Source organism: Aphis gossypii, chromosome X (genome assembly GCF_020184175.1).
Source record: "Aphis gossypii isolate Hap1 chromosome X, ASM2018417v2, whole genome shotgun sequence".
NCBI classification, from domain to species: Eukaryota; Metazoa; Arthropoda; class Insecta; order Hemiptera; family Aphididae; genus Aphis; species Aphis gossypii.
The window spans coordinates 26,438,812-26,464,748 of record NC_065533.1 but is presented as its reverse complement, the minus strand read 5'-3'; the positions used below and the strand labels follow the sequence as shown (position 1 = coordinate 26,464,748).

Here is a 25,937-nt window from a genome sequence, read left to right as displayed (position 1 = left end):
TATAGTTTATATTTTATTGTACTACGTGTTATATTTGAAATCAGAATTTTAAAATTTGAAATGTTGAATTGCATTTTACTTCAAAACATATATATATAATGTATTTTAATACAATTTATAATTGCAACTAGAAAATAATAACAATAACCATTATAACGCTATTCGTATTATATTGTTTACTAAAAAAAAAAAAAAAATTTAATTATAAATAACAATAAGCACATAATTTCAATAATATGGCAAAGAATGAAAATAGTAAAAATAAATAAAAATTTATAAAACGTTTATCAGAACGGTATTATTATTCTTAGAATTGTAGTTTGTAGTAGAAGAGAAATAATCGAAAAGAAAATATTAAAAATTAAAATTGTTATAAAATACAAAGCATGTATATTTGGTATGCGTTTTATTATTTTAAAAATTCACAGAAAAAATATATTCTGTAATGCACTAATGCTAGACAAATTATAAATTTATACAAAATACAAACCAACCATTATTCCATGTCGTACAATTATTTTTTTATTGTAATTGAAAAGGCAAGATATGAAAATGTAAAACGATTTTCATTAATTTAGAACCAGAATTCTGCGAAAGACGAGAATTTAGGTGTTTACAAAAATCCCTAGTTATATTATATAAAAAGAACATTATCCTGTTAGTCATAATAGAACGTTTTAAAGATAAATACATTATTTTATATTATGTTCTAAGCTTTTTACTGTTTTAATGACAGCATATACTTTTTAATTCTATATTACGAATCAAACAAAAGCGAATGTAACTATTTAATTAGCTACTCATTCAAAATTCGGTTTGTGAAAAATTTAAACGATAAAATGAAGAAGTGTTTATACTACGCTACTGTCGAATCGTCAAACGAATATAATATATTTAATGTATCTACTCATTATTGGAGTACAATAATATTGGTATATATAGGTATCCGCATATAATAACAATATGTTTCGAGACGCTGACGTTGGCGGCGGCGGGTCGCTGCAACGTTATTTAATGCAAATTTCCACCGGAACTATAACATACACACACACAAACACATATATATACACGAGTACATACTATTTAATGCTCGAGCGAAATGCGATTACATTGCCGGGATCGCGCGATTATGCAGCGCGTCTACGAGTAAATATTGGTCGCACGAGTTCCGCCGTCGTGTGCGATATGTGGACGGAGGACGACTGGCGGGTCGGGGAACGATACGCGTCTAAAATATGCAAAGATACTCGGGGTTGTGATTCGCGGGGGGGGGGGGGGGGCGTACGGAAGACGACGGAAACGCAAACGTCCGCAAACAATCCGAACACGGAGACCCGCGCAGTCAGCGACGCTCCGGCATGCGTCACGAGTGCGGCGTGTCTGTTGGTGTATAATATTATAAATTATTATTGTAGTCGGCTGATAATAATATTTTATACAGCCGGCCGTCGTTTTCGATACGACTACGTGTTATTGCTGCGTATAATAATCATATTGTCCGTACATAATTCCGGCTAACATAATCCTATGGGTATATAAACTACTATGTATTATTATTGTTATTATATATTATATTATGTACATTATTATTACGCGACATTATATGACTTTTGTCGCGATCCCGAATCTGATTGTCCGGTGACGGGTGAAATAGTGGGAGGGGATCGTAAGGTTACTCGCCGTCTGACACTAAAATTTTCATTTGAACGCGTACCCAAACACACGTCGGTTCCGAAAACTTAAGACCGTGTACACGATATTGCATTGTTATTGTGAACTAGCACCTGCGGACAGGAACTTTGTTTTTGTTTTCGAATAAAAACGAGTCCCATTAAATTTTGATTTCAATAATTTTCCTATATTATTAAAGAGTATTTTTTTGGGTTTGAAATATTTACGACGCATTATCGCGGCACGCTATGATTCAATAAAATAAAATTGTATTTAAAATAAATATATACAGTGGACAATTCTGAATAATAATAATAATAACGAAATTACCATACTACGTTTTCTTTTGGCAAATTATAAACTATTTTTAGGAAAATCAATTGTTTATATTAGATGTATTTGTGCGGAAAATAAATTGGTTTTGGCACCTCACACCTCTCCATTGTTTTGGTTTCAGAATTCAATTATTTCGGTTTATTTATTAAAATATTTTTAGTACAATTAATTTCTATTTAAAATAAACATTTTTGAAATACTAACAAACCACCATTTGCATTTATCAATGATTATGAATTTCGATAGACAGTATTAATATAATACGTAATACATGAAAATATTTTTAAGTTTTTGTATTATTATAACCGTGTAAATAATTTTTTAAAACTTAGAGAGTGATCATTGAGAACCTATATTCCATATTGTGTAATATATTTATAATATGAAGGTAAGTAGTTAAGTATCATTTTGAAGTTAAACTTCAACAATTACAGATTAAATTCTTTCCCTATAATTTCTATCATGTAGGTTTGAATAAATTAGAAATTGATTGAGTTATAACATTGTTGTTTGAATGTAATCAACAATAAAATGCTACATTGTAAAAACATTTTGCTCAGATTTTTAAAATTGCAAAGCTACTGTTGGTTCAAAGAAACACGTTTTATAGTAAAATATTTTCCAAGTATAAAGCCAGCGGTGGTATCATTGTCTTTCACGTTGGCGCCCACTGTGTGCCGCACATCATTAACACACACAAAACAATATAGAAAAGACAACAAAAGTAAACGAATAATAGAAGATATTATTATTTTTCTTATTTTTCTGCCGCCTTATTTGCTTCGTATAATCGGGTAAAATAACGCGTATATAGTATCTTATCCAGTAATCCGTATAAAATTCCAACCATTGACGAGTTTAAAAGTTATTTTATTTTCATATATTGTTGATAAATATATATATAACTTTTATTTACACATATATATATATATATAAGTTTCATGCTTTAAAAATATGCAGACTACAGATTTATATAGACTAAATGAGTTATTTTTTCAGTATGGCTGAACTAGGTACTTGAAAAGTTAATTTTTTTTCTGAGAATCCCAAGATATAATAATCGAATTTCAAACGAGTGTTCAATAAATTAAAAATAATTATAATTGTTTTAAAGTTTTGATTGGTGAAGCGGAATTGCAAAATGTTTTTCCACTACTCCATTTAAATAAACCTTAAACACTTATAACTAATTAATTATTGGTTTAAAATTAGATTTGTATGAATCAACATACTTAGGAAAATATACTGCTTTGGAATATGAAAATAAAAATGTCATTCCAAAAATAGTCGAGTTCTTACATAAAATAGTGGCTTATTTAATTTAATTTAGTTTTTGTTTTATTTTTTAAGCCGAAATTACCTAAAAAAAAGTTTATAGACTTTAATATTTTTTCGGAAGTAATAATAACTGAAGCTACGACGCGTCACGAATCGCTTATCATTATGGTGAAATCGGTGCTGTACGACACACCTGGAGTTGTAGATAACAGGAGTGCAAATTGGATGGACTTAAAGAAAGGACGTTAATATGTGCGTTGTTCATTTTTCTTGACTAGGCAAATTATTGAAGATTTCGCGGGCGAGAGTAGTCTGAGCAACTGCAGGCTGGTCGTATTTTCTGCCCAAATTTATTATTATATTACACGCGATAATGAAATTGGAGTAGAACGCGCGCGCGATATTGCCCCATCGTTTTTCCATCCGGAAGTATCTAGTGCCAAGTCTTATAACCAAATACCGTGATGTGACATGACCGGAAATGCACCCGTGAGGCTCTTATTCTCCGTACTTCTATGAAAATGACGTTGTGTTCAACATTTGACCATCGCTGTATGAAATATCCTTAAATTCCTACCGTTAAACAGATCATAGTAGTTGGTTGATAGACGTGAACTTACATATAATTTGTTCGGACTCATTGCGGGAAGAAAAAGGCCAAGGGGTATGTCCCTGAAATCATAAAGTAGCAAAATTATCAAATAACATCACGTATAATATAGATAATATTATAATATGTTTAGTGGTCGAGTCAATCGAAATATAATCGATTAAATATTTACTCTAAAATGTTTGCATTATCATAAATTCTTAAGTAGGTAGTAAATATTAATGATAATTATGATTGCACTTTGGTTTGTGATATTATTCTATAGTTATTTGAAATTTAGTTTGAAAAAAAAATATATACTTTCAAAAACACGAGTATGTTATATCATATTTATTCCGGTTTATCATAAACAATTGTATCAGATCTATTCAAAATAATCAATTCTATAGTGTTTAACAGTTCTAAATTTACATTTTAATTTAAATGCAATGGATTTATTATTATTAGGTATTAAAAAATAATAATCAACTTTTCATATTTTCATCAAATAAGAAATACTCTTCAGCAAAATTGTAATTTTAAATTAGTTTTTTTACACTACATATTTATTAACAATGGTTAATATTTTTTTTAAAGTTTATAAAAATCTACTTAGGTACCGATTTCATTAAAAGTATAATTAATTCAAGTTTTTAATTTATTCTGTAATATTATGATAATGAAGTAATAATTACAATTTTTGTCATGTATCTTATGATCTTAAAAATATATTCATATTCATAATTTACATATTATTTAATAGTCGATTATAATTTATAATATATACATGTTTGAGTATCAATAATTAAGGTATTTTTAATATTATTATACGTATTTGATTTCGTATATTAAAATAATGCAATAGATATTAGATAATAACATTATGAGTTGCATATGACGAAGATTGGAGACATCCAACAAATAAATTATTTAAAAAGTTGAATGTTTTCAACATAAATAATATTTAAAAATCTATACTATATGTACCTTAAAAACATAATATTTTATCCCCTACAAAACATCTATAATGTGCACAAGATGTCCCTAACTATAAGCAAAAAATAAATTGCACAGTGACTTCTTCATAAATATTATGATGCAACGAAACATGTATATATACAGATCATGCTTAAATAACTACATTGTAAATTACCTTTCTTATTTAACTGTTTATTTAATTTTTGCTGTTTTGACTTATACTTCTTAATTTATTTATTATTTGCTTTGTTGTGTTAACTTAGTCAGTTATAATTTCTAATATAAAAACATAAAAAAAAAAAAATATGTTCTTAATAAATTTGTGATTCGTGAACTCGATCAACGCCCATCCCAGTAATTGCGTAGCTAAATCGCTTACACATTGCGCTGTCTCATCCTACCATGTTGAAGTCGAATAATAATAATAATAATAATATTATATTATTTGTTTATACAGCTATAATAATTGTCTGCAATACTATTTGGGCAATAATAATATATTCCTCGCAGAGTTAAGTAAAAAACGATAACGCACCAATTTTGGCGCATACGATTATTTCTCTCTTAAATATAAATTTTAATTGACCATTAGCGGGGTCCAAAGCACATCGTTAAGTCACCGCAAACATTACAGTCGATCCTATACTGCTGCAATGATATTATACTACTGTCATCAGTATTATAGCCACTCTATAAAAGCATTAGATATGATAATACTATTATAATAATATAACATACATGCTTTAGCGTTTATATGCGCATACATTAAATCCAATAAATACGTGTTGGCGGCGGCCCGTTTCTTGGAGGATAAAATGTAAAAATAATAAAAACTCGACGTTACTATACATACCAATAATATCATTTCCAATGTCTGTTGCGAACGTAATTTCCGATATTGGCGCAGACACTCGACGCTACGCCCAAATAACAATTATTGTAATTCACCGAGAGCCGAGGACGAGTTAAAATATTTCAACCGAACATTTCGCTAAAACCCCGTTAACGTTATAAAGCGATTTACGTCAGACCCACGGTTTTGCAGAAATTTTAACATTCTGATTAAACGTTATGAAACCGATCCTAGGTGGATTCGTATTTACGACATAACCTCGGCATATCATTATAACCATAAACATTATTATCATTATTGCATTTACTTAAGAAATATTTGTATATTGTTTCGATCAAATTATAATATTTTACCATCATCAAATTTGTAGTGTAAAAATCGCACGATAACTTTTAAATTATTAAAAACTGTTATAATACTATGATTGTGTCGTGTTTGAGCAGTTTCAAATATGTTTAATAATGTAAGATGTCTTTTTTTTTGTCGTATTCGAGACATACATAAACATCAGCGGTGTATTTATATTGCACGTATTCTAATTTAAAGTTCGTGAAAATAATAAATTTTGAAAAATTAACGATAAATCTAAAGACATAAAATGTACACGATATGTAATGGTTTGGTATCTGTTTCGTTCTTATATGTATTTACTATATTTTATGAGTACATTTTATCATATTTCAGAAAATAGAAATAAAAGTTTTCGTATAACTTAGATCTTTATCTGCTCTTATGCAAATATTTGTAGTATACATGCAAAATTATAATGTTATTTACTTTGATAACAATTTCAGATATAAGTTTATTTGGTTTTTAGTATATATTTAAATAAAATTCAACTGTTCGAAATGTTATAAAGTAAGTATATGAAAAATAAATGCATCGCTTGACATTCTGAACTAAATGTATCCCATACAATAATAATTGTAGTAATTGTACCCACACAATTCATAAAATACATAAAATTTGTATCTAAAGATACCGTAAATAATATACTGTGTGCCGCATAACAGTAATAATGTGTTAATAATAATATACATAATCATATGAATAAAACTCAGTACTTATAATTATTATTCACGTTCTATATGATTATTATACGTATGTAAATAATAATATTACAAACACCATTATTATCTGCTGTAGTGAAACAAAGTGATGTGAGTTTTTCTCAACTTATGATCAAAGCACAGAATATTTTAGGTTCTGCATGGAGATGCGATGAACACATTCGTTTTACACTGATGACGAGTGCTTTTTATTCGTTTTTTGTCTCGTGTCACGATTAAGTTTAGCAAAAATACTTCAGTCTTCAACTATGACTGTGAGCTTGGTTTCTGGTAGAAAATTAATTGAAATAGTTAGAGCTTTGGGAAGTCAAGTAAACAATTTATGAATATTTATTATTTACACAATACCATTAAATATTGAGTAAATAAATTTTGTTATTTTGTTGTGATTCAAAAGTAAATAACCGATCTACTTGAAATATTCACCAAATATTTGCGTTTTATCGACACGATATAATTTTCAAAATGTTTTAGCTTTTTAAAGTATATTTCCCTTTTAAATTGTATATTATTATTCTATTTTATCTAAATAACATTTTTTTTTCTCGCTTAAAATTCTTGAAAATATTATACAAACTTCCTCATACATTTTGATAGTAATTTATAAATATAAAAAATACTTAGGCATAATTTTTACTTTAAAAACGTTTGAAGTTTATATTTTGACGAAATTGGATATTTAAACGAAAAATAACAATTTTTTTGTCCAACGACCCTAGTAGTTATTTTGCTGTATTAAAATAAAATAATAATCTTAGGGACTTGAAAATATTCGCTATTATATAATATTATGCATGTACAAGAGTATATAATATATATACAAAATACATATATATTTATTAATTATAACCTAATAAATTATATACATTCTTTTAATTCAATTTTATCATTCCAAAGAATTAAGTGAATATGAGTTCATGTTTACGTAAATATTATGCAATACCATTCAATTAATTTTAATGTTTTAATAATTTCACTGTGTAGATAAGACATAACTGTATAAATATATAATAAATAAATGTTTCAAGTCCCCTTGCACATAATTTTTGAGCTTATTACAAAATAATTTGCTAATTTTTTAATAATAGTAGTGATTCTGGCATAATATCGATGTAAGTTATTTCACTTGTATACAAATTGAGAATATCTTAGTGTTATTTTATGTTAAAATGTATTACTGCCTATCAGTTCACAATAATTAGTATTATGTTTACAAATAATTATACTATTGTGTAGTAGTTTAGTAACTAACGACAAAAATATTATTTAAAAAAAACAAAACAAGTTACTATTTAAATTTTATTACTAAACATTTAAAACGAATACAGACCAAAATATTGTTGTGTAGAACTTGATATTTCTTTACAAAGCATGTATCTCTAGTAAAAATAAAAATTATTTGTTAGTTAAACGCGTTGTAAGTGTAGTTATCCGACACACGCCCATGTCTATTACATTTTGAGTTAAGGCGTGGTAAATCAACTTTTTACTACAATAGGTATTGTCTCCGTTTCAATTCCCGTTTTTTTTTTTATGATAATTGATTGACAAGTTCCCTGTCTGTGTTTTTTTTATCAACATAACAGTTGTAGTTTTATCAATAAAAGCCGTTTCGAATAAACTCGCCCAAAAATCCTATCAGATTAGGTCAGTTATAGTTAAGCACAATCATTTTCAACTCATACGATCTTATGCATTAATATAACATTTATGATATTATATTAAGTTGATTGTAAAGTAACGGATGTTACGTGGAAATTGATTACTTTGAGTAGGGTTAGTACTCTAGAAAACTCATAGAAAGACCATATACAATACCCGAACTTTACATTGTTAGTTTAATCGTATTTCTAATGTTTTAATTTTAAGTTAGAATTTAAATAAGAAAAAAATGATTTGGCTTTATATGTACCCAAAAAAATATTAGTCAATACATTAATCGTATTAATCGTTATAATACAATAATATTATAGGAAGGAATATTATAAGTATGGTACATGGATATATATATTCATTTATCGATTTTTATCATAATGTTCTCAAGTTTGAACTTATTAATAATTGGTATAACTCATAATGTTTTTGGAAAATACCCTCACAAAAAATAAATAACTTCAAAAGTTCAACATAACACTATTGTTACCTTTTGCATTTTACCTTCTTGATAAATAAAAAATATATTTTATAAATAATTGAATACATACCCATATTATGTGTATTGTGTACACTGTACATATATCACTATATTTTCACATCTAGCATATAATTATACTATAGTTGATTAAACATTATTCAAATTTAATTAATAACTTATTTTTTTTTATCATAAAGAATTGTATAGGTACATTATTCGAGTACCTACAAGTCCAATAAAAATGTTCACATTTACCAAAATGCGTAATTAATTTTTATTAAATGTAATTTTTTTATTATTATTATTATTATTCATTTTTTAAAAATTATGTTTTTAACTGTGTATTTCATTTTATTTTATAATAATAAAAAACAATATATTATATTAAATTGAACTAACATAGTGATTAATAAATATAAATTGCCAATACAGTATTGAAATTTACATAACAATAACTTTGACTCATTATATAATATAAGATAAAATATGTTACATACATTTTCCGTTTAACATTATATTAAATACATTTTTTTTAATAGAACGTTAAATACTTTATGATACATATTATATATTCTTACATTTTATATTTTATCACAGTCAAATATTGATATATCGTTAGTAATGTTTGAAGACAAAATTTACTTTAATTTATCTGTTTGTGATAAATGTATAATTCACTATAATTCACTAAATAATACAATTATAAATAAGAACGGTAGGTAATAATGATAGAACAAAAAAGTAATTTTCTAAATGATGCTAAAATAATGATAATAATAATAATAATCCATTTTGCCATACAATTGTATCGGTTAATTAAGAACCATGGTGGATTGTATTGGTCACGTACCTAAAAGTTAAATGCATCCGTTAAATCTTGAATAAGGAAAATTTAGAAGTAGAAGTCAAATTTTTTTACGAGACAATTTTCTTGAATCTTTATACTCTTTTAGATATATAAGGCATCTAATTTTATTTTTTCGTATGATTGTAAAATCATAAATCATTCCTTCGAGAAGGTACCAATATCATAATTTTCACAATGAAATTTTCAAAAGAGTTTGACTAATGTTAAACTATCAATAACCCGGACATATTCACATTATTTTAACGGTATCTTATTGTTATAAGTTATCCATGATATTTCAGAAAACACTTAGTTCAAACTACCAAATTAAGAAAATACTAAAACTAATGTATTAAATATAATGACACATTAATAACCTTAGAAATTTTCACTGGTCTCCTTCGCTTAAAATCGTTTTAGCATTTGGTTAGGTTATGGCATGTGATTTATCATATAATTTTCAGTAAACTAATCGACTTATCAATGATAAGATATTTTTAAACCTATTATACAACAAAGCTGATTCCTTGTTTTTTTTTTTTTTTACCAAGAGTTTCAAATTGAGTTTTCGGCTGGAGCCATTTTCGATGCATTTGACCTTATGGCCAGGTAAGCCACATATCCGGTCAACGTACTTTTCACCTCCCATGTAGCGTACACATTGTTTTTTTCTTTCGCCCTGTCTCTCTCTTACTCACCTTTCGAAGCCGTGTGTGAAACCTCATCGGTATTTTACGACCCGGTGAAAAAGGTTTAAAATAAAATACCGTTACCGAGTGAAAACTCGTTTCGGGCTAAGCCGTAGATTTTCCATTTACCTCTATCGGTGGAGATAATTGTTTTTCCCCTGCCCGATCGTTTGCGCGCCCGGTTCTGAAATTTATGGACTCGAAAAGTGCGGCAACAAAAACCCAACAAAAGTAGAAGAAATATATTATTATGTATATATCTATAAGCTCGGCTATACCAAATTTTGGCTGAACAGGTGGTGTGATAGCGCGCGAGCTCTAAGGTGCTCAGTGCTGCATCGTTGCTTCGACAAGATTCGTATTTATCATCGGCCGGGCAGTGTGTGCGTGTATGTTTGCGTCTGTATAGGTTTAAAAGGTGCGTGTTTTTATTTCATCTCCACTGTGTTTACATCACTCGTGTTTTTGCAGTCAGTATTTCTTTACTCTCGCTCGTTTCAGATAGGCATTTTTTTCCGCTCTCTATTCTCGAAATTTTGGAAACTATCAGACATCGACATAATCGTACAACAGTGATTAGTTTGATGCTTGTCTTTCCAAACTCTGATTATAAAACGTGTGATACACCCCCTCTGCAGTTTACAGAGAGTTAGGCGAAACTGAACAAATTTGAGTTAGTCAAAAGAAAAAAGCATTTCGGGATACGTCGATTCTAATACACCGTTTGTATACGTATCGACGATATAAAATCATTAGATTACTTTTTGATCGACTGACTGACTGTATTTTAATCTAAAGCGTTACGGTTTTTGTAGAATTTTGTTAACGAAATAAACGTAACATGGCTTATAATGTTTACAATTGATTCGGTCCAAATATTCTAAAGTGACCATCTCTTTTCTTTATTATTTCTATGATTGTATATACCTACGTATTAGGTATTACATATATATATATATATATATACATATATCATTATTTTAAGATAGGATAATATAACATGGCTCAGAGAGTGATACCTACATATTAATTATTATTACATACATAATTTAAGCTTAACGGAGTAATTCATCTCGTTGGAAACCATATATATATATGTGTGTGTGTAGCTCATTCCTACCCTTTTACACACACGCGCCGCACACCCGCCGATCGGGGGCAGCTGTGGCGTCGATCGTTTTCGATTTCCTCTTCTCGCGCTAACGCCACACCGCTCGTAAAAAAAAAAAAAAAAAAAAATACAAAACAATAATAAAAAAAAAAACAGCAACAAAAACAACGGTGGCGCCCCGAAAACGAGCCGAAATATCCTCGTGGTGGTATGTGCGCTCGCCACTGCACCCGCCGACCTCGTTCGGATAAACAATATTTATAACGTCGGTTGTTTGGAAGTCGAATCAAAAGAACATTTTCCCGACGCATCTCCGGCTGTAAACCAGTACACTACACCACATTATATACATGTACACTCGAACGCTTTCGGAATATGAAAAACTGCTAGGCGATAAAACATTTATGGGTGACGTGGTGTTTTTGTTGTTTTTTTTTCCGTTAGATTTATTCTCGAGTGTAACTTTGTAAACTACTGTTATCGGTTGGTCATATATTATATACACATCACCGTTGACCAAACACACACACACACACACACACACCTACCCACTCAAGATGCCACCACGTACAATCGTCTTTTAAAAAAAAAAAAATATATATTTCCCATCGAATTCGACACGAAAATTTATATCACGTCATGCACGTATACACCGTTCGTTTAAATCTAGTATAGATCGTCATTAATGTTTAAGCACGGACGTTATGAGATTTCTCGGAAACATGCTCGTCTGCTCATATACGCTCCCGAAATACTAAATAAAGCATTATTCGCATTATGCATAATTTAGGTCTATATATAATTATGTATTGTATGTTTTGATGTTGGCGCCGTACTCTATTCTAATTAGATATAATATGTAATAAAGTATGCATCGTATATTGTCGTCGTTGACAACGATAAGACATAATATATATTATGTTATAATCGCACTTACGTGCATTATGTACATGTAATGTATACATGGTAGTCATATGAGTAACCGTTTATTAATTGCATTTGTCTGTGTATGATTGCGAAATTTTTACCAACAAACCATTTTCATCGATAAGATACCCTGGAGGCTGTATAGTATTACACCCGTAATCTTCTGAACTTGTTTAACGGGGCTGTTTTAAAACGCCTAAGCGTTTAACTAATTATTTGGTGAATGAGTTGTATTGCTCCGAGAAGACTTATTTTTGTTTACATTCGAGTTTATTCAAAAACTGTTAAGTTTATTAATATTAATTTAACCGAAAATGTCAAACTTAATATTGATAATGTCATCAATTACAATTTATTTTATATACTTGGGTAAAAAAGGGCCTACTTCGTTAAACTAATAATAATAATAAAAAAAAATAATAATAATAAGATAAACAATAATTTTAAAACAAATATTCACATGGGACATGCATACATACATGTAAATATAATATATATACTATATAGACACTATAAACATTATTTAATATTATACAGTATAATTAATATAAAAATTATATAATAAATATAATATGATAAAAATTCGTATAATCAAATTCAAACGGTGTAATTTTATCAAAATTAATAATTTAACATTTAAAATTAAATTCATTGAAAAGGAAATTAATTATTATTTTACTTTATGGACGAAATATAGTATGGTATTTCTTAAATAAAAACAAAATGATTCTTTCAACTGTTTCTGTAACATTTTACGATCATGATAAAAATGAGTTTGTGATTTGCATAGGATAACACCGAGTATTAAAAAAAGTTTTTATTTCACTCAATCAACTTTGATTTCAAAAGAACAAATGGTTCAGAAAGTTGCCTCTTACCAAACATTGAACTTCACAATCGGATTGAATCGTGGATTCCGAGTTGCCAAATGTTATCGAATCGTAGACTGGTATAATATATACGAATATTACAATACAATAAATTGTGAATGGATACTTACGTTTTATTTTTAAGAATATAATACATATTTTATATGTTATATTTAAATAAATACATCGCGTATTATCATACGTATTATTATTATTATATTATTTACAAACGTATTTTTATTTTGATCGACAGACATTTGATAAGTACTTATTGACACTGGGCTTGGGTTTATTTTACAAGGCACATAATATACTAATTAATTATGATGTTATTAACGGTTTTCGTGTCGCAAATTTGTGTTTACAGTGCCCCCGGACCGGCTGAGCGTGCTGAACGAAAAAGGCGATCACATACCGCATTACATACTCGGGCCGTACAAAGAAGGTGTGACGGTCGATATCACTTGCATCGCCAGCGGAGGTAATTAATTATAATTTTGAATCGATATGCATACGTGGTAGGTGTTGTATGTAATATTGTAGCATACCAGATGAGTTGCTTATATTCGTCCAACACTACTGATAGACTGATACACGATCTTGCTAAAAAAAAAAAAAAACAATTCTCCCGTAAACGGTTGAGTTTGTATTCAATAATTATAATAAAAAAAAAATATACGAATATTGTGTCAAAACTGTGCTCGATTTCGGTGAAGGTTGTATGACAACAACGGACGATAAAATATGCCGTAGTCTATGTTTACTTATTTGGTTGTGTTTTTGATGGTCAGGAGGGAGGAGGCTTAAAATATTAATTATTGTATTCACAATATCTCGTGGGGATACAAGGACTCACTACTCTGCTCGTAAAAAAAAAAAAACCGTAGACATATCAAAAAAAATATATTATTAAAAAACCGAATCCCTAGAGAACACCTTTCCCCTCATGACGATTTTTGTGCTTTTTCAATTGTGCATGAGATAATAATAATAATACATCGTTTTATCTATATAGATTAATATGTATATTGGAACGCATAGTACTATTCGAAATAAAATAATAGTATAGTTATTTTACTTCTCCGAAATCGCGATTATTGCTATGAATCTAATTCAACGTAAAAATCATTTTCCATGAAGCTTACAAATCGTTTCATTTATAAACGAAATAATCATCGCAATATGTATAGAACTGTAATATTTTTTTCTATATTTTTTAATTTAACAATTTGCATTCCATTAATACATTTTATTCGTTTTTAGTTAATTTTATTATCACTATGATAAAATCCACTGATTAAGTGTTATTTATTTATTAATTATTTTAGTTAAAGGTCTATAATTGACAAGGTATTATTGTTTTTATTCTAATTTATTGAGTGTCGATTAGTAGTCAATGAATAGTATTTATGGTCTTAAGATATATGAATATTCCCAACCTGAATATCGGGGTGACGACTAATTAAATTTTTTCTTTTTCAAATGCGTTATCCTTATGACCTTATCACTTTTTTTTTCGTCTACTTTAGTAAAATTCTTAGCAAAGCCAAGCAAATTTACATATTATATATATAAAAAAAATGCCAGCTTTATGCTGTACCTAATTGTGTAGGTGAAACAAATTCTAGGCGTATTCACACGATTTGGCGTGGAGGGTTAAAACCGTTCTAGATTTTTTTCTTTAATAACATTTAATTTCATACAATATAATATAAAATGCTAGTACGACTTAACAAACTTTAATTCTAAAATTGTATTTATTGACTTGTTTATTAAAAATTCCCCTTCTTCTTTGGAGGAAAATATTTTATTTGATATATTTTTTTCGTACGTGCCTAGCCGTCACAAAGGGTTTTTGTAGGTACGTTCCCAACGACGGAATATTATAAAGTGTACACACTAGTTGTGCAAATTACGGTGACAATCTCATTAGACTAATCAAATAAATTAAAATTAGCGTGTATATATATATATATATATTTATATCACCGATGAACACATTGGACGCGTAACACAATTCAATCGTAAATTCCGTGCACGTAAGTCGACGTCATCGCAGCACCGCCAGGTCCCAAATAATTAGGAGAAACGCGTTTTTATAATTACGTGTTATAATAATAATTATTATTAACTGTTTCTGACCGAAGAGCGACAAATATATATACAGTATACATATTATGTAAATAAAAATAACGTCAGGAACGTCCACAGAACCATATTTTTAGTAACATACGGTGCTGAAATAGACCTCTGGTTATTGAAATTTAAAAATATTTTGTACACCATTATTATATTATGTTTTACTATTAACGGCTTATATATATATATATTGTATATATGTATATATATATACATATTTAATAGTTAAATATATATAATCATAAATTCAAGTTGCGATGAAAAAGTATTCAATTTTTTTTTTTGCCCCTTGAAGTGTTTATAAGTTGTATTTAATATAATAACTTAACTCGAAACATTGTTAAGTTTAATTTATTTTTATTCCTATTGAGATTTGAGTTATTCAATTTTAACTTTATATTCTTATATTGTAAAACGCGATGAATTCAAATGTTTCCTAATTCGTTCAAATCCTGTTAGATATAAAAATTGTATTTTATACATAAATAATTTTATTTAAAATGCAATACTACTCTTGTTAGACCGTGATATGAAGTCATGATTCATTAATTTTCTAACTTTTCTAATTCACTTTTTTTTTTTATTTTACTACTATTCTCACAAATATAAAAATAAACACACTTGTTTTGAAAAGTAATCGATTTATTTAGCTTTTTTTTATCGTGTTGTTTGTCATTTATTCCTAAATATGATTCTGTCTGTATATTTCTTAATGTACTACTTTTGACAACTTTTTCGTAAGCCCATCTCATCGCGATGATAATATTATTAATGCATTCATTAATCCTAAGTTTTTGAAGTTTTAAATCTATAAGACCAACACTACTAATATTCACCAAGTACTATTATATTTTTGATTCCACTATTATTATCATTATTATTAATATTATAGAACTATTTTCCGAAATAACCGATGGTTATCGAAGTTATGACCAGTTATTGAACTTTCTAGCTGTTTTCATAGTTAGGCAACAAAATGTAATCGTAAATATTCGTTTATTTTTTTTTTTTCATATCTAGCCTTCTCAATCATTGATTTTCAAAGTTCAAATGGTCTTTTCAGATTATCCACTGCTTTTAGCATAATTAGAACTTGATAAAGTTAGACAAAGTTAAATTAAAGTCTCAATCAGTTGCAAAATGTTTGAACTACGTGAACTCCCTACCACCACAAGAATAATTGTCAACCACTCTTGACTCTTATAGTTCTTGGAATACTACGGAATCTATTGACAATACTATTGCTATTAGCTCTATTATTGACTCATGCATTTTGGTTTTACAAACATAAAGTTTATAACCATTTAAAATTATAATCTGTAGCAACGAGATAAATATCGTATGGTGATTAGTTTTTAAAATATTTGCAATGACTTTTTAAGGTCAAATAATTCGTGTTGTGTGTAGATTTATTTTCTTTGCAACAATTCATCAAACCTCATATAGATTACAAGTCTATTTCTAATTTTAATATTAATCCAAAGACTATTTTTAACAAAAAACATTAATTTTTTTGAAAATTTCGGGTATTAAAAAAGTATAAAGGTATTCCTCCAAAACAAGTGTGGACAAATGTGTGTGAAAGGAAAAAATATTCTTTTAAAAAATTTAAATAATAATAAATATGGAGAATAACAAAAATCAATTTTTGAATAGATCTACTGCATCATTATCAGTCACTATTTATTGTCAAAAAATAATAAATTATAAATATTAAAGTAATAAGGAAATTTTACTACCAAAATGACCAATAAATATTATGCGTATGTAAAATAAGGATAAATATATCATTCGCTGCAGCCCCTGAAGTTGCATTGAGTCGTTATGGACATGCAAATTCTAGCGTATGTATACGTTTTATTCATTTACATTATTATAGTACTTTGATGTATTAAGCTGTACTTATACGTTAATTACTAGGAAAGGATCTAAAATAGTTATGTACCTACTACCTACTCAAGTTGTGTATTTTCATTGTAGATTCTAAAACACGTTGTGTAATAATTATTTTACTATTGAAATAAAAATAATAATAATAAATAATATCTGATGTGAAAGGATAATTTTCTAACAACGTGTACTGAAATAACTTATTCAAAATGCCGTGTCATCTATCTAATTTATATCCCAATCATAATTAATATGAATAATAAATGTTTTCAAATATAATATTAATTATGTGTAATAAATTACCCAAATAATCGAATCAAATTAATCAGTCAGTTGTAAGAAATAAATAAGTATTGTTTATACAAAGTAAAAAAAAAACTGTAATCTCGATAACAAATTTATTTAGCTATAATATCAGTCGAAGGCTTATCATACATTTTCATGATGGGTGTTTTTTTTTTAATCATGAAAACGATGTTTGATTAATATATTAATACAATTTGAAAATGTTCTATACTTCTATATTAGATGTTTAATTTGTTTTCATATACTTATTTTACATTATAGTATAAATACAATTTGAATGTCACTTATTACCACCGATGATTTACATAATTATTATTTTGTTGAAAATAATATGAACAATAGATTATAAAATTCAAGGAATGCAAATAATAAATATTGACTTATAACAATACACTAGATTTTTTTCACTTATAATTTTCATATCGAAAATGTCAATCAAGTCGTAAAATATGAAATAAATTATCAATGGATTGTATTCGTTTTAGACTTAGCCTAACAAAATTAAAACAAACATGTGAACTATAAATAAATATTAATAATATTAAATCTACGATGGGCTTATCGTAAACTGGTAAAAATATTATAAATAAATACTTATTTATCAAAAGAGAATTTTTGAATATTGATTTGCAGAAAAATCGAAAATTTCTTCTAATAAAAATAACGATGCATTTGATATCGATAATAATTATTAATATTTATCTCACATTTTTCTAAGGCTGGATATTATTAACCAATTGATAAGTAATGAATTATAAGTTATTAATTATAGTTTAGTGGTTTTATTAACTTAACTGTTTTAACTTTACACAAACATGAAATACATTTTTCGAGTTTTTATTATTCTAAATTAAGACAATTTTAAATTTTAATAATATCCGGAAAATTTTGTTCTTCTGTGTACAATAGTAATTATAAGGTTTTATAATATCGTAGAGTTCTAAACATCAAATTATTTACGTATTATATGTTTTCTCGATCGACTTTGCACACTAAAAATAATCCACCAAAGTTTAGCTAAGCACATCACACACGTGTCATTGAGCGTTATTTCGCTTGACTGGTACAATGTCCTGTTGCGTGCATAATATGTATATAATAAATACACAAACACACACGTGGTGTGTGTGTGCAAAACTCTGGGACCATTCATGCACGCCTCATGGTCAAACGGATCTGTTTCCGGTCGAATAATGTCACGGGGTCGTTGAATTTTTTTTTAAGCTTTCTAGTACCTAATCGGATATAACGACTATATTGTGGCGATAACTTATGACCATCAACCGCTCGCACTCGTATACTATTTTCCATTCGAAGATAACTCGGTGGATTATAATAAAAAAAAAAATTAATTTAAAGATTTTTGTACGCGTTGGTTGATTTTATAAATAATTACTCATCCAGATCGATCTAATTTATTGGTGTTTTGAGTAAGCTGGTTGGTGAAGGTATATTTTTACTCTAATAATAATAGTACTACACTAAATTTGAATTATTCTATAAATGTTAATTTATAAAAACATTGTACAATTAAAAATAAATATCGTATTAAAAAAAAAAATAAATACAATTGGTACTTTTTTGTTTTATGAAGCTCGCTTGTATAGTTTGCATTTGATTTTACTATAAGTTAATAATAGCTAAGCTGATTTGATAGAACTACTTGGAGCATGAATGGAACTAAAACCGTAGACTAATTTTTCATAGACCGTATCATACGCATAAATATGGGCTTTTCGTTTTATCAACGTATTTGCATATTCATTAGCCAAATGCCAAAGGGAAGCTCATTTAACAGACGTAAGGCACTAATTGTATGTTAAAATGTTGAAAACAAAATTAGAATGGAGCTATTTAATAATAGACACGACTTTACATTATTATTATTTATTAAAATAAGATTCTTAATATAAATTTCCCAGATTTTTTGGCCAAATGTTTCAGTAGTGGGTATAATTCACATAATCACAAATATTAATAAATATAATTAACGAAAATAATAATAACTGCAATGCTATCGATTGCAAAATATAAGCATATTATAATATAAGCTAACGCTATAATTCAAAACTAAAATCTCTATCGCTGAAGCCACTCAAAATCTAATTTTCATTTCGACTTGGTGAAATAATATTTCTACTCGTTTTCGTCTAGCCACCCCCCCCCCTCCCACCTTCCTCCCACCAATTTGGCATGGTATTCAGATAATAAAATTCATCCGCCGACAACCCTTTTGAATACTATGCCCACTTTCGAGTATAAGTACAGTTATATAATAATACTAATATTAAATATATATATATATATATATAGACTCAGCACTTTGCCAAACAATCGAATCGACCGCTACCGCAACCACATTATTATTACCGCACCTATCGGGCGGTATAAAACACTCTATGTACATAATAAATATATATATTGTATAGTAATTATTTCCAAAAGCAAACCGACCGATCGGCCTGATAAACGGATTGCTATAAATTATTATATCGGTCACCGTCGACGTTTCGGAGGTTATATAATAGGTACCTACACATACACCAGTAATAATAATATAGTGTATTGAATCGCCGGGAAAATAATATCCAAATCCACCGTGGTATTGATAAACTGCCTCGTGATATACAGTCCAGCCCGTTATAAATAATCATATCGAAAACCAACACCCTTTGGCCAAAGGCAGATCGGAGGGATGCTGCGCGTTTGTTATATACGCACACACACACAAATGTATATAGTAGGTAAAGGTATAAATGTACATACAATTTATAACTTTATAGAGGTACACACGCGATTCTACGACGTGGCTGTTCGACCGGACCGCAGCCGATCTAATATCGTTGCTGGTTTTTTTTTTTTTTATCTGTTCGTTGTTCGGCCAAATGTGTATTGTAACGGAACGATATGTAGATAGATAGACACTTTTCGGCATTTCCGATTATTATAATATTACTAATATTATCTGAGCGATATTCCAAACCTCTCGCGTTGGCCTTAATAGTATTATTATATTCGATTGTTTGTTTGACTAACGTACGGTATTTCATTTATATTATATTATAACTATCACAAACTACGTACGTAGTTTACCACCTAAATATATATTTTCAATTAGTATTATATTATATCATATGCGTTGAAAAGATCAACGTCAAAATAAATTCCGTAAAAACAACATATTTTTATGTTACAAGTATATTCTCTTAACGAATAGTGTACACGCGTATAATAATAATACATCATAATTTCGGTTTTATAATTTAAAAATGTTATTCTAATTTCGAACTTCTCATATTTCGACATTGTTGTGGTTTTTTTTCATTAATAATGATATATAATAATGACTATTGCATTTATGATGACTGTACAGTCTGTTATATTATAATATTTTATTAGCTACCTCTATAATTTAGTTTACTCCGCTGTGCGGTGAATATGTTATTAATGTTATTCGATAGTGAATCGTATTGAATCTAACTAAAAAACCTCTCAGAGGGACAAAATTGGTTGGTTTTGGATCGGTATAAATTTAATGAGTTTAACACAGTTTTCAATTAGTTAATTAATTTATAGAATAGTGCATGGACCGAATATCTGGTTACCCACCCCTAACGTTATTCCAACCCCATCTAATATAAATATTATCATAGGTAGGTACATATTACGGCACTGTAAATTATGTCATTTTGTATCTACAGCTATTATTTTATTTTGACTTTTGAGTTTGTTATAATGTGCATGTTCGAATTTATGAAACATTTTAATAATTATTACTATTATTTTTATCAATAATGAGCATTGTTGTCTATAATAATTCTTATACTTGCGCTTAAATTATGAACACACTTAAAAATAAAACAATCCATATTTGCTGGTAGAATGTCGGTTTTGATTGACAAAGGAGTTCAATATATATTTTAATATCGTAGTAAGATTACCTATGCACATTGTGGATTTATAATGAATATAGGAATACCTTGAGTTTACAATGCATTTTTTTTTTTTTACTTCTACGTGACAATAATCGAATGATGGTTATTATAACTGTCTTATATTTTTCTCTGAACACACTTATTTGGAAAAAAGAGAGCTTCAAATGATTCAAAAGTCATTATTCGAAAAAGGTAATTATTTGATTTTTTCTGTGGTTACCTTATGTGAAATAAATAACTACCAATAATCGACTAAAATATTGTTACGCGTGAAAACCATTAATTATCAAGAAAGTATAATTTACTGATCTCTACTTATCATTATTTTGATTATGTGTAGTTACTCATTATGGTTAAAAAAATACAAAAGCTTTATTTATATATAATCAATTATAATCATTCATACAAACTTTGTGTTTTATTTAATTATTACCAAGTACTACCTATAATAATCAACCTTTATTTTTATAATATCTTTTGACAAAACGTCGAAATACCATTATCACAGTTGGAATTATTTAAAAATAACTTGTTTATTAAATTTATCTACAGCAGAAAAATTATAATGAAAATATAATATTTTATTAATTATATAAAAAGAAAATAAAAAATTATCACTTCTGAAGGAAAAAAGTTTATGCATAAGTATTTCGACGTTATGTGTCTACATTATATTAAATAAAATCAAGTTTTAATTAAAAACACATTTTTAAAGTTTTGTTTAATTTCAGTGAAACTCAAAATATTCATTAAACAAATAAAAATCCTTTATTGCTAGTTAAAAGTTGAATATAATTCAATAATCAAAATTAAAAAAAAATTTTAACTTTTTGCTTTGTTTCCTTAAACAATTATCAAAATTGTTTTTCAAATCGTTTAATTTACGAACGTAAAATCTTTCCAAACTATGTTTTTTTTATTATACAATTATGATTAAGTGTGGGAAAAATACTTTCAATATTTTTAACAATACAAATTTTCGTGTTATAATATACTACTTGAAATAATATGTATCGTGCATCGATTAATGTGCAAAAAGACAATTCTAGGCGGATAATTTATTAGTCTATCGTGTTTTATCTCACATTTCCGTTAGCTGTCCACTATACATAATTTCACGTTTTGTACCATGCGTCATTACTCATTATACATAGATCAGATTCACAAGACGTTATGTATGCAAAGTATAAAAATATAATATATACATTTATGTATATGAAGCCCAGCTTTGTTTTGATTAAATAATAAATAAAATTCTTATCTTTCGACGAAAAATATATTTTTCTTTTTCATTTGAGACAACGAAAAACACACATTACGACATACAAAACATATTAATAAATGCGCTTGGTGCACATGTGTATATATATCGGGGTTGGTTATTTTCTTTTTTATATTAATAGTGAAAGAGCCAATTTTGAAATCTAAAATATAAAAAATACTTGGTAATAAATAATCACAGGTTGCTCGTGCAAACACGTCAAGTTTTTCGACGGGCGTGTCGCTCTGGATATTATTTCGTATTATTTTTTATTATTATTATTTTAAAAGCTGTTTTCAAAATCCATAAACCCGTCGGTACTTCTTCGGAGCATCACCGCAATACGGCCAATACAACTACAATGTTATAAATATGTTATATTTAAAACCTTGCCAAAATTTATAGTACTAAAATATATTATATATATTATATATATATATATATATATATATTCAAATATTAAAAATATAAATTTAATACTTATATACAAATTGACTTATTATCTTGCACGTTTTAAATGATAAACATTTATATTTTATATATTATATAATTACTCAAGTAGATTGTATTAATGTTAAACTAAAACGCGCTCTTCCTTTAAGAATTCCCTAGTATAATTTATGGAATTTCGAATACTCACCTTTCAGCATTGCTAAAACATTTCTTTGTTTGCAAGCATTATTATTATTTCGTTCTCTTGGAGTCTTCTTTCATTAAGAAACAAAGTATTCGCATTAATTTCGTTTAACGGCATACAACAATTATTATGTTGCGTTATTCACATAACGGTATGAACTTACAAACTCTATGTAAACATTTCATCATAACTTATCAGAATATAGTGCAGATTAACGAATATGACGTATTGAGAGTTTAAGAAAACATTTTGATTTATTAATTGCTAATTTACCGTTTTATTATATCATCATCATGGTATATTTGTCTTTGACAGTTTTATAATATAAAAACAGTTGTGAATTTTTTTCACACATATATTCGTTTCATTTAATTAATACATATCGAATGATTCGGAAAATCACATTAATGTCATTATTTATTAGTTTTTGGGTTTTTGTCTACAAAACGTTTATCTCTACTGAGATTAGATGCGTTTGAAATATAAAGCCGTCCCGTGACATATACATATTATATGACTCGGTCCCGTGTCAATATTTCGTGAGAGTCGAGAGGTTTCTAATATTATTCCGGTCGTATTGTTTCACGTGACGTGTTTCGTATGGTGTATAGCGATTTGAATGATACTTGTGATTAGACCTAATCTATGAAAAGGTAGCAAACACCTATGTTTCGCAGCTTTGTGTCTACTCGGTTAAGACTTCAAGATCGATGTCCAATTCACTCAACAATTTTTGTAAATATTTTCCTAATAATATGGTTTTAATGTTTTTAATGACAAAATAGCCAAAATTCTATCTGGTTACCTGATGATTTTTTCAATAAATTAACATGATTCTTTATTATTATATTAACTCTCAAATGTATTGTACCGTAAATGTATATTATAGATTTTATACGCTTTAATATATACGAATATTATGATTATTAATAAAAAAACAAACAGATTTTATTTAGGTAAACTATCCCGTTTTTTAGTACCATATATATATTTTTTTTTATTCCAAAAATTTTGCATATTTTCATAGCACATATTTTGATTAATTCTTAGGGCTTAAACGTATGCAGTATGCACGTTTCAAGGTTTTTTAGCCATTATGTTTCGAGTCCTATTATTTAGAACATATCCAGTGGCGAGGTTTATTTTTTGTCGAAATGAAGTCTCCGGACACTATTGCCACCGTGATTAGGGTTTTTCACGCTTGTATAATAATATGATATATCGTGATTTTCGGCAAACCGTTTTTCGGGTCACGTCTATGGCGGGCAGCCGACTACGACTGTGAATATTCTCTGCCGCCGCATTATTAGACCGCATTGAGCCACTTGAGTCACCGCGGGTGGACGTATTAACCCAATCCCATCTCGAGTGGACCAACATTAACCGAGTACAGAACGAGAATAAACGGGTCGTGGACAGAGATAAAAATATGTAATGGATAAAGGGAAAGAGAGAAAGAGATAGAGAGAGATAGAATGAAATAGTGTGAGAGAGTAAATGTGTGCCGAGAGGACCATTACCGTTCGAAACCACCTCAAAAGTCATCGGGCGAACGAGATTTTTTCCTTTTTTTTCTGTTGATTTATAATTAGAATCATTTTTCATTTCACCACATACGCCGTATATTATTATTTTAATTGGCTAAGAATACGGCTTAGTGTTTTTTTTTACCCCAAACTGCTGAATTTAAAATAATAATAAATGACCGAAACAAATAAACGAGAATTATTACTCAGTAAATATTTTACATTTATTTTATATAAAGAAACGGAAGTAAGTATAGGTACCTTATGTACCTATAACATTTATGTTATTTGAACGTTCTTGTATTTATTTTTCTGTCATCGGGCGTTGTGGGCAAATCAATGTTACACTTTTTCATAACGCTTTTTGTTTTAATTTTAATAAACACTTATTTTATGTACACGAATGTATTCTTGTTACTCCAATAAACAATATACAAATATGAATAATTATACGTAATAAAATAAAAACTAAAATGTTGCATACAATTCCATGAATAATAAACTGTTACCTATATTAAATATATTTTTTTTTAATGTATAATATATAAAAAAAAAAAAATAATTATAAATCTCAATAATGTACCATTTTATGTTTTATATTTAGGTATCTTAATATAAATGTTAATAGATATTACAAAATATTATAACCTGGTAAATAGCCTTAGGTACATGTTTTATTGAACAACACTTCGAATATAGTATTCATCTAAAAAGATGGCGAAATAGGTACTAATATTATAATTTAAACAGAAATACATTAATAAAATAATTATTTAAATAAAAACACGAAACATTCTTTAACACATAACATTGTTTTTTTATACGAGTACCTACATTACTCTAGAAGCCTGCGTAGTCCATACAAATCTGTGTCCTCCAAAGAACTGTCAA

The 25,937-nt window shown here is 27.9% G+C and overlaps 1 protein-coding gene across 1 annotated transcript in view; it reads left to right on the top strand.

Moving 5' to 3' along the window:
- The window catches only part of LOC114119029 (nephrin-like), a 395,167-nt gene that overhangs the window by 261,240 nt on the left and 107,990 nt on the right, over positions 1-25,937 (top strand). Inside the window, exon 4 of the mRNA XM_027980484.2 lies at positions 13,720-13,833. Within this exon, the coding sequence (XP_027836285.2) occupies positions 13,720-13,833 (114 nt within the window). The remainder of the gene's footprint in view (positions 1-13,719; positions 13,834-25,937) is intronic.